This window comes from Melitaea cinxia, chromosome 18 (assembly GCF_905220565.1).
Source record: "Melitaea cinxia chromosome 18, ilMelCinx1.1, whole genome shotgun sequence".
Taxonomy (NCBI): Eukaryota; Metazoa; Arthropoda; class Insecta; order Lepidoptera; family Nymphalidae; genus Melitaea; species Melitaea cinxia.
Genome location: NC_059411.1, coordinates 6,074,257 through 6,085,564, shown reverse-complemented (window position 1 = coordinate 6,085,564; position 11,308 = coordinate 6,074,257). Strand labels below are relative to the sequence as shown.

Sequence of the window (11,308 nt, the reverse complement as noted above, 5' to 3'; positions counted from 1 at the left end):
CTAGCACGCAATGTTACTAATTTTATTAGAATATTATGTCTGACGCGTTATTTTGTTTAAAAGTGTCTATTTGTCAGTCGTTAAAGGTCAGTTCGTATCGTATTTTGATCTTGCAGTAAAAATCGTTTTTACGTAAATTTGTTGGAAAATAACGCGTGATAGTCGCAGAACGGAGCATGAGTAAACTTACCGCAGCACCAGAATTAAGGTGGAGTCAAAAATAACAAAAATTTAACCTTAACCTTATCTCTGTAACAACGGGGTTTACACGAAAATAGTTTGCCAGAGGGGTGAAACCCCCCCCCCCCCCAACCCCCTCTTTCCCCCCAACCTCATAAATTACACTCCGCGATTGTACATAATATCCTATAATTGTATTGTATTATATATGTCCTAATAATATAGACGTTTAGTATATTGTATATGTTTTTTATTTATTTTTTATTTTCCTTTTCATCATAAAATATATTATTTTGTGTCTTTCTATCCAATTCTGAATCCTGTCATAAATTCCTCTTGTCCGTTATCCACAATTTTTGAACATTTTCCTTGATTCCTGCTCATGGAGCATTTCTCTATGCTTCATGTTCCTGCTCGTCATTGGCAATGCACTAGCGTGCAGTCCATAAAAAAAAAGTCCACATGTTTAGTTTAACATGTGTCAAATGGCCATAACAAAAGCAACAAATGAAAAAATTTGTTGAACAATAGTAATATATGTTGTTTTTAAACAAGTTCGTCAAAATAAAAATTAATAGTAGTCGAATAGTCGAATTATTTTTCCTAAAGTTTAGAGACGTAAATAGTTTATCAGAAGATGGGAAAAGGGAAAAAACATTTTAATAGAAAAAAGAAGGGATTTAAGCCCATTAACAAAAAGAAGAAAAAGAGTGCTAAAGAAAATGAAGTCGTAAATAAGAAAGCAATTTTTAACAGATATAAAGATAAACAAAAGGTTGAAGAAGAGTTCGCTAAGAAGAAGCAGTTGGAGCAGAGGTTTCTCAAACAACAAGTCACGTTTTCCGAGAGTGAAGAAGAAGAAGACGACGCTTATGGACAGTTAATTTCGTGTTTTAAAAGCAAGAAAAATAAAAGAGTTGTCACAGACAGTGGTGATGAAGAGATTTCAAGTGGTGAGGAATCCCATGCTAGTGACAACCTTAATGAAACTACCTTAAGTCATGTTTTTGAAGAATCTGCAGCTGAAGCTGAAGAAATAAATAATGAAGATAATGAAATGAGTAGTGATGTAGTTAGTGAAGAAAGTTCTGATGAAGATATTATGGTTGGTTAAAATTGCTTTTAAACTCATATTTAAATTTTTTAATACTCTTTGCTTTATTGTGTCATGTATTTTGATAACTATTCTACCGTAATTGTGTGAGGAGTTGCCTTAACACTAAAAGTCAAGGGTTGAATTTTGTATCAGACGAGATATTTGTATTTATAAAAAAAATATACTGCTCTGGGTGCCTCATGTGTCTTCCTATCATGCCTTGAGATCAAGTTAAACCACTGGTGCTGGTAGTTATCACAGACGATAAATGTTACATATACTGATTGTTTTATTATACCCTAGTTCACTTTTGTATTTTATATTCTATTAATTTTTTTAGATAACAGAAAACCCAGATCTAGAAAATGAAGTGGACACTTTAAATGATCCGTTTACCAAACATTTGCAGTACGACTTACAAGACGAGTTGCTTGTGTCTTTATCAAATGTACCCCATACCGAGAAAAAAGTAAACAAAACTTGGCCAGTACTAGGCAATTTAACCATATGTATACCACAACCTGTTGAAACATTATCAAAGAAAACAAAACCAAAATTTTCGATACTAGAAGAGAAACTATATGCACCCATAGCCACAGTACCACACATATGCCATAAAGTAGAATTCAATCAACTTTTTATTAAGCCACAAATAAGTGTTAATGTTGTGTCAGCAAATAAAATTAACTTGATAAAAAAGGATCTAGATATAACTGAGGTTATGACTCCTTTACAGAAAGAGTTGTTTTCAGTTATAAATAATTATCAAGACCTCTGGTTTCCAGAGAGAACTTTTACCAATGCAGAAGAGATTCGGTTTACTTATTGTCTGCATGTGGTGAATCACATGTTAAAGACTAGAACTAAAATTCTTCATCATAATGCTAAATTAGCAAAGAAGTCTGATTTGTCTGAGGAGTATAGGGATCAGGGATTAGTAAGACCAAAGGTTAGTGTTCACTGTTATTTTAAGTGATTTGTTTGGGTTGGTGTCTCATTATTTTGCATGCTTTATTAAGTAATAAACAATTTGTTGATTTTTGCTTTTGAAAGTCTTTGAATGGATACCTTTAAAAATATACAATTAATTAATAAAGTAAATAAAAGACTCATACTTACTTAATTTTTAACTTTTGATAAATTTTCAGGTACTTATTTTGGTGCCTTTTAAAGATGCAGCATATAGAGTTGTTAAGACATTGATTGATTTAGTTGTACCAAAGGAAGCAGGTCAAGTAGTGAATAAAAATAGATTTGAGGAAGATTTTACAGGTGGCGAGTTGATCATGCCCAGTAAAAACCCTAAACCTGAAGATTATGAACTACTATTTAGTGGCAATACAGATGATACTTTCAGATTAGGAATGACTTTGACTAAAAAGACATTGAAGGTAATTTTATGTTTTTTTTTTTTGCTGTAATAATGATTTACGTTTTAATAAGTCTTCTCACAGAAGTCTTACTCTTTGCTCGTTGTTGTGGTTATAATTATTGTTAAAACAATTTTTAATTCAGGCTAGTTAGGCTTTTCAGTTTCTAATTGATTTTTAATTGTCTGATTTGTTTTGAATTTATAACAAGTCAGTCAAGGAAATCACTGTAATGAGCCATGTTCGCCAAATTTTATCTTTGGCCAAAAAACGTTCGTAGCTCAAATATTTGACCACTCTTATACCTGTTATTTAAATATTTTGTTTAATTACAGCTGTACACAGATTTCTATTCATCAGACATACTGGTAGCGTCGCCGCTCGGGCTCCGTATGATCGTAGGTGCAGAAGGTGAAGAGGATCGCGATTATGACTTTTTGGCCTCCATAGAAGTACTTATTATGGACCAGGCTGACGTGTTTTACATGCAAAATTGGGATCATTTATTGCATATCCTAGATCACTTTCATTTGCAGCCTAAGAAAACTCATGGCACTGACTTTTCGAGGGTTAGGTCGTGGGCTGTTAATGGCTGGACTAAGTATTATAGGTAACTATTTTTAAAAATCTGCTTTTCACTTCCCTTTAAATCAATTTTTAATATTGAAAAAAAACTATTTCAAAATTTGTGTATATAATGACAATTTAATTATTGTAAAATTAAAGTTTTTTTTTAATTTACAATAAAAAAAGCTAGCCTAAATATTAGTCTCTGCATCTGTATAGAAAATATGGGTAAATTCGGTCTAGCTCTGTTGCATATTTAGTGTTTATAATAATTTCAACGACGCGTTGGCGCAGCGGTCACAGTACTGACTGTTGCGCTGGCGATCGCGGGTTCGATCCCAGCTCACGACAGATATTTGTATGGGCCATATAGATGTTAGTCATGGTCTGGGCGTTTGTGCTTGTGTATTGTGTGTTTCTGGACCCCCAACACAGGAGGAAATCCTACTGGGGACCGTTGAGTGTGAAGCGTTTATATATTTATTATTATTTATTTATAATTTCAAATACTACGATATATCTGTATGGCTTTTCCTCTAACTTTTATCTCAAACATTTTTTTTTTTCTTTTCACAGACAAACTTTAGTGTTTTCATCCATAATGTTACCAGAGATAATGTCAGTGATGAATAAAAAGTGTCAGAATTACGCTGGAAAAGTCTTGGTAGCCAATATACCTGAAGTGGGCAGTATACAACAAGTTTTAGTTCAGGTGCCGCAGTTATTTCACAGGTCAGTTAATTACAATAAGAACTTCAACATTATTATTATTTATAACAATAGTTTCTCTAACACGCCGTGTATGTATTTCCAAACACAAAAATCAGACGCTTCGTCAACGTGTTGTTACAGTGATCGTAGTACTAGCGATCGTAGTGGTCATACAGATGTTTGTCGTAGTCTGTCTGTTTCTAAACAACCGACAAAGGAGAAATTATTAAATAGTAGGAGAACCGTGAGTTTGAAACGTTTATATGTGTCGATGTATGAACGTTTGTTTCGTAATTTCTTTCGACATGGAATTGATTTTACAACTACGCTTAAAGACTACTACGCCAAGAGTCAAGTCAAGAGACTGTGAGAAAAACATTACCTAAACCTTTGTTTAATTTCGCCAAACACCGTTCAAATGCAATCTTGTGATATTAGACAAATTCACAAGGGGCAGGCGTGATTATTTCTCATTTGGATGAGACTTCTTGCAACTGTAGTAACCCTTTTAAAGTGTTGAACCTACCAGTATAGGATCAAATTATTGTTTCTCCAACCTGACATATGTACACGCAATCTTCAATCTATTTGTAATATACCTATTAGAGGTGTTCGCAATGGCTATATTTTAATAATACGTTATAACGATACGCTACTTTTAAAATGCCTATTATTTTTTACGTTATAATACTCGTATATTAGCTTTAAACGTTACATGTGCCGCGCTTTGTAGATTTAGAAGTCGTAGAAATAGAATAATAAACTAATTTTAAAGTTATAAATTTTAGTAGCACGCGGTCAGAAAACGGGGTAGGTTCGGAATCAGGCGCGTTAGGCACCTGATTTTCAGCCTTTATTTCCTTAGCTGGCCCGCGCCGCGACAACGTACCTTAGAAAGTAAAATGGAAGGACACTGGCCTGACTAATTCCCGGCGATGATGGTCTTCAGTTCCGTCTTCGTCCGATGACCGGCGGAGATCTTCACCGGTGTAAATGCCGGTAATCAGTCAGCCCGTTATTAATCGAGGGCAGTGACTCGATTTGTAGCAAAGTATGATTAAAGATATAAATCTAAAAATAAATCCTGGAACGAAGAAAGTTCCGAGTCAGGAAAAGAACAATTCAGAAACCAGTGTCACAATTAGCAAAATAATAAATAATTACAATTTTCTCGTTAAGTTAAGAACACCAGCAATATGTAATTATAATAGATATCATGAGAACTTACCCCAGCGGGATTTAAGCCGAGTTAGGGTCGAGGTTAGGTCTCGAGGTTCGGCGGTAACGAAGTGCAAAGAAAAAAAAGCAAAGACACGCGAGCAAGGCGCTCCTTCCCGCGCTCGGGAATATTGACAAGCAAAAGTCTATGCGTTAAGCATAGTCTGTATTTTTATAAATTACTAGCTGTGCCCGCGGCTTCGCCCGCGTTGAAATTAGTGTGTCACAAAGTTTTGCCGGCAAACTTCCAGTGAAACTCTCATCAAAATCGGCTTAGCCGTTCCGTAAACCTACAATGGTGAAACCGCATAAAAATCCGTTCAGTAAATTTTGAGCGAATCGATCACATACACTTTTGGGGACTTTGTTTATAATACACTAACTGTTGCCCGCGATTACGTCCTCGTGGTTATGAAGATATGTATTACTATTAAGATGTTTAACGCAAATTATGTTTTTATTTCAGTCACTTGAAATGCTTATCAAACTGAGTAACTTTTTAAAAGGCACAATTTAGTATAATTTAATAGTTATTTTTATAAAACCTCTCTGTACACCACATTTTTGGTTTTATTTTCAGGCTGTATATGTTTCATACAAACTATCAACCCCAATTAAACCCCCTTAGCGATGGAATATCTTAAAATCCGTTCTTAGCGGACGTCTGCTAACTATAATCTACATTCCTGCCAAACTTTATCTTTGTCCAACCTGGATGGATAGACCATCCAGCGGTTTTTGAGTTCCCGTGATGAGTGAGTCAGTGACCTTTCTCTTTTATATGTATATATTACGATGCATTATTTGGACACCTGCTCACCATCTATAGAACATATATTTTGAATTTCAAGTCTCTTACTTCAAAAACATAAGACTTTCATACAAACTTCCGACCCCCGTTTTATCCCCTTAGGAGTCGGTTTTCGTAAAATCAGTTCTTAGCGGAGTTTACGCCCCATAAGGAACCTACCTGCCAAATTTCAAGTTTGTAGCTATTATAGTTTCGGAGGTTTCGTGATGAGTGTGTCAACCTACCATCCCCCGTTTTAACTCCAAAAGAGAGTTGCTTTCTAAAGATACATTATTTGGTCACCTTTCTACTATCTATAGAGCATACATTTTAAATTTCAAGTCTCTTACTTCAAAAACATAGGACTTTCATACAAACTTCCAACCCCCGTTTTATCCCTTTAAGGGTCGAGTTTCATAAAATCAGCTCTTAGCGGATGTTTACGCTCTATAAGGAACCTATTTGCCAAATTTCAAGTTTTTAGCTGTTATAGTTTCGGAGATTTCGTAATGGGGGAGTCAACCTACCATTCCCCGTTTTAACCCCAAAAAGGAGTTGACTTCTAAAGATACATTATTTGAACACCTTTTCACTATCTAAAGAGCGTGCATTTTAAATTTCAAGTCTCTTACTTCAAAAACATAGGACTTTCATACAAACTTCCAACCCCCTTTTTACCCCCTCAGGGGTCGAATTTCGTAAAACCCATTCTTAGCGGATGTCTACGCTCTATAAGGAGCCTTCCTGCCAAATTTTAAGTTTGTAGCTATTATAGTTTCGGAGATTTCGCGATGAGTGAGTCAGCCTACCATCCCCCGTTTTAACCCCAAAAGGGAGTTAATTTCTAAAGATACATTATTTGGACACCTTTTCACCATCTATAGAGCTTACATTTTAAATTTCAAGTCTCTTACTTCAAAAACATAGGACTTTCATACAAACTTCCAACCCCCGTTTTACCCCCTTAGGAGTCGAGTTTCGTAAAATCCGTTCTTAGCGGATGCCTACGTCTTATAAGGAACCTACCTGCCAAATTTCAAGTTTGTAGGTGTTATAGTTTCAGAGATTTCGTGATGAGTGAGTGACCTTTCGCTTTATATATTATTATAGATTATAGATTATAGATTAAGTTTAAATTTAGATATTAAATTATTTTATAATTTAAGGAGTAGACAGGAATATTAAATTTAGAATTTCTAATTACAATTAAATTGATTTTATTAAAGAAAGATCAATAATTACCAAAAAACATCAGCGGCATCTATCAAGTCTGTTAGAGAAAAAACGCCGATATGAAACACAAATAGTCACGAAGTGTTGAAAAATGCCGATAGATGGCACTACAAGTAGAAGCATGATAAAAATAAAGTGAAAAAACTTAACCTTTACTACAAGATCTTATTTATTAGAGTAACGTTCCAGCACAACATTACACATGCTATAAATTATTTAATACTAGCAGCCCTTTATTAAATTATACTTTTACAATTATACTAAAATAAACTATAAATTAACTATAATACTAAACTCACTAAACAACTAAATTATATTTACGGTTTCTCAAAACGCAACATCGCAATCGTAAAAAAATAGCAAACTCACGAAAATAACGAACATCATACGAGAACAAAGAACAAACGCGTTGTCCATACTGATTATTTAACGAAACGAAATAAATAAATAACGTGTAGTATATATAATACGAACAATTTTTTTTTAAAATATTATAGTTCTGGACATTGAAAGGAACATACTTCTTATTCAGTTACAATAGAATACAATTTGTCATGGGACTAATATATTATACGGCAAAGTGAGATGTTCAAGACATCGGAAGGAATTTTGGTCTTATTCCGTTACAATAGAGCACAAATTGGCTCTGTGTACATTTGAAATGTAAAGTAATAAAAATATTCTTTCAACATAAATAAGGCTTGCCAAGTAAAATAAATAATAGGTTGTATGCAAGAAGCTTATACTGTTTTGTATAAGCTTCTTGGTTGTATGATTATTTATAAATAATAGGTTATTTTATACGCTATTTAATATAACGAACACCTCTAGTACCTATTGATATTTAAACCAAGGAAAGTTGTGTTGGAAGTCTAGAAAATACTTTAAAATGATTTCAGGTTCAATGCAACAAGTCCACTAGCTTCAGTCGATGCAAGATTTGAATACTTTGTGAAAGAAATCCTTCCAAAACAGCGCGATACACTCATGAGTCACACGCTCGTATATGTTCCGAGCTATTTTGATTTCGTAAAAATAAGGAATTATTTTAAGAAGGAGGACATTGGTTTCGTTCAAGTTTGTGAATATTCTAAGGTAAATCACTCAAATTAATACCTATTATTTACTTTACATACATACATATAACCTCCCCATCAAAAATATATCTTGGGGTTACAGACATTCTTACTACACAGCTGTTCTCCTTATAACACACCTTTTTTTTTTCTTTCATGATTTGTTAGGTTCTGAAAGCTTTAAATTTCTGTTTAAATCTTAATGAATCATCTTTGAACGTTATACTCACGTGTGTGTAGTATCCATATGGTTACGTAATAGTTTTTGAAACTTTTATTTTTATATTTGAAGCAATCATTACACATAAAAACAAAATGACGACATCCTGTTGTTAAAGTAATTAACTTTAATGAGTCTATAAAGCTGTGTTTTCTTAAATATTACTTTGGTAACATTTACAGGACTCGAAAATAGCCCGTGCCCGGGATATGTTCTTTCATACTGAAGCACACTTTTTGTTGTATTCAGAGAGAGTACATTTCTTCCGAAGGTTACGAATCAAGGGTGTGAGACACATTATATTTTACCAGCCTCCTACCTACCCTCATTTCTACTCAGAAATGTGCAATCTTATGCAGGTATATTTTAATAATTTGGTTATTTCATATTTTATAATTTTGATAGAAAATTAGATTAATATGAAAAGTTGAAGTTATATTTAAAAAAATTATGATGATGTTATATTAAAAAATTATTTAAATTTGTCGCATAACTGTTTTTTTTTTAATTTATTTAAAATTAACGTCAACGGGCTCTAAATGCCCATGCCTTTTATTAAACACGCATATACTTACAAATATACATCCATAAAATTATCTATCCATATTCACATACATACCCGTCCTCCACCTACAGGTCATTTTACTTTCTTTGTACATCAAACCCCACTGGTGATATTTCATAGACCTAGACCCCATCAAACCCGCTGTAAACTGCGGAAACAAAATTTGTTGTTTGAATTCAACCCCAGATGACTAACTCAATTTTAAACCATATTTGACAAAAATAGAGCTTAAGAGACTACAGATTACAAAACTTATGAGATCGTGACATATGTATGCGTAGAAAAATAATCTGGGGTTGATTTCAACTCCGCGGTAATCAAGTCGCGGTAATAAAATCAATTTAAAAAAAAATAGGATTTAAACATACCTAGTTCACATACATTTACAGGTTTAAATATTATTATATTTGTATATTTTTTCCAAAACAGGAAAGCAATCAAAACAAATATGGCGGCAGCGACTGTAACATGACAGTGACAATTCTGTACTGCAAGTACGACATGCAGCGAGCGGCGGCAATGCTCGGGGCGGCGCGTGTCGCCCGCATGGCCGCGTCCGACAAATCTGTACATATGTACATCACGGGAGACTAATAAATTATTTTACGTTATTTTATTATCAATGTTTTTTATTTATATGTATACAGATAGAGCAATTTAGCGTTTTACGTATATTATATTTATCAATTCAATAAAAGACAAAAACAAGCAAAGGTCTTACAAATTCAAAGGAGGTGAGATACTTATGCAACCTAAACCGGAAAATATATCATATGTAAAAGAAAGCCTATTTTTTTTATATATAATATATAATACAGCGCAATTTTGATGGAATCGATACAGAATGGTTTTTGCAAAATGCGCTAAAAAAAATTGGTCAACCGTATTGGAGGCTTAATCGACTGATCTTAAAGTGACAATGTTCAATTCTCTTCTTACTCATCTCTACGATATACCAGCATCAAGTAGACCAGTTATAATCTTGCACTGTCCAACTCCATAGTGAACTAAGGACATTAAAAAGTTAATAGCCAAGAAAAATCGTGCTAAGTTGAAACTTTAAAGTGACAATTCTGAGTTGAACCGCGAAAGGTACAAAAGGATTCCTAACCGCTGCAAGTTGTGTAGAGATGTACAGCGACGCTACATCCACGAGTCCCTTGTAAATGAAGATTCTGCTAAAGTGTGGAAATTTTTTAGAAACATAGGAGTTGGTAAATCATCAAATCTGCAAAATCTTCCACCCTCTATAAATCTTCCGCTAAATAAATATTTTCATCTAGTAGTATGCTGGATAGATGATGAACAAAACGATGACATCAAATTTTCTTTCGTCTACCAAATCTTGAATACCCAGGTACCCATTTAGGTTAAGTCTTTTTGTCGAGGGTCATGTTGAGAAAAACATATTGTCCGTCGCATCGAATGCGGTGGGTTGCTATAGTGTTAGTTGTAAGATGATTATTCACATCCTAGACATAATATGCCCCATCTATAATGCGTATGTAAGAAGTATACTCGAGTACTCTAGCGTGGTGTGGACACCTGGTTATAATACACATCAGTTACGAATTGAATGTGTTCAAAAAAGGTTCCTTAGACATCTTGCTTTTTCTGAAGGGATCCATAAGAATCTTCACAATTATACTGATTATATTCCAAAAAAATTAAGACAACCAATTTTTCAGATTTCCATACTATTTCGATTTTACCTTTCATTTCTAAAGTTTAAGAACGCCTCGTTGTTAACAAATTAGTACAAAAATTGTGTCCTTCGTCCTATCCAATCTGGTTTACGCTCCGGTCATAGTATTACTACCGCTCTCGTAAAAATTACCATGGACAATAAGCAGCTTACCGTACTGATTCTTCTCAACTTCAGCAAAGCTTTTAGCAGTGTTGATTTTGACCTACTGGTGAGTGTGTTCTCTTAACATATCTCCTCTGGCAACTGACTGGTTTCGTAGTTACCTGCAAGGACGTCGGCAGCGCATATATTGACGAAAGTTTTTCTAACTGGTGCGATGTCAAGGCCGGTTTTACTCAGGGTGGTGTGCTGTCTCCTGTCCTGTTTTATATGTGTTTTAATACTATAGCTTCGATTAATTCAGATTTCTCTACTGTCTCCAAATGGTGTAAATAATATGGTCTTATGGTTAACCCATCAAAAATTCAAGTAATCCTGATTGGTAGTCAGAAAATTACTGAAGAAATTTACTACACTTTGCCTCTTGTTTCCTGTGCTTGTGAGTAGGAAAATGTTTGCTACCGCAACCTCATTC

The 11,308-nt window shown here is 34.1% G+C and overlaps 1 protein-coding gene across 1 annotated transcript; it reads left to right on the top strand.

The window, feature by feature from the left end:
• Positions 1-317: 317 nt before the first annotated feature.
• LOC123662076 (U3 small nucleolar RNA-associated protein 25 homolog) lies at positions 318-9,645 on the top strand. Its single transcript, XM_045596965.1, has 8 exons — positions 318-1,285; positions 1,617-2,225; positions 2,425-2,667; positions 2,982-3,256; positions 3,790-3,945; positions 8,065-8,260; positions 8,644-8,820; positions 9,456-9,645. The coding sequence occupies exons 1-8, from the start codon at positions 818-820 to the stop codon at positions 9,618-9,620; spliced, it is 2,289 nt and encodes a 762-aa protein (XP_045452921.1). The 5' UTR covers positions 318-817; the 3' UTR covers positions 9,621-9,645.
• Positions 9,646-11,308: the final 1,663 nt, after the last annotated feature.

Bases quoted from the DNA above. Each gene is read 5' to 3' on its own strand.
- LOC123662076 (XM_045596965.1), top strand. From the start codon at position 818: ATGGGAAAAGGGAAAAAACATTTTAATAGAAAAAAGAAGGGATTTAAG. The intron at 8,261-8,643 runs GTAAATCACTCA...TAACATTTACAG, and splicing joins AAGTTTGTGAATATTCTAAG to GACTCGAAAATAGCCCGTGC. The intron at 8,821-9,455 runs GTATATTTTAAT...TTTCCAAAACAG, and splicing joins AAATGTGCAATCTTATGCAG to GAAAGCAATCAAAACAAATA.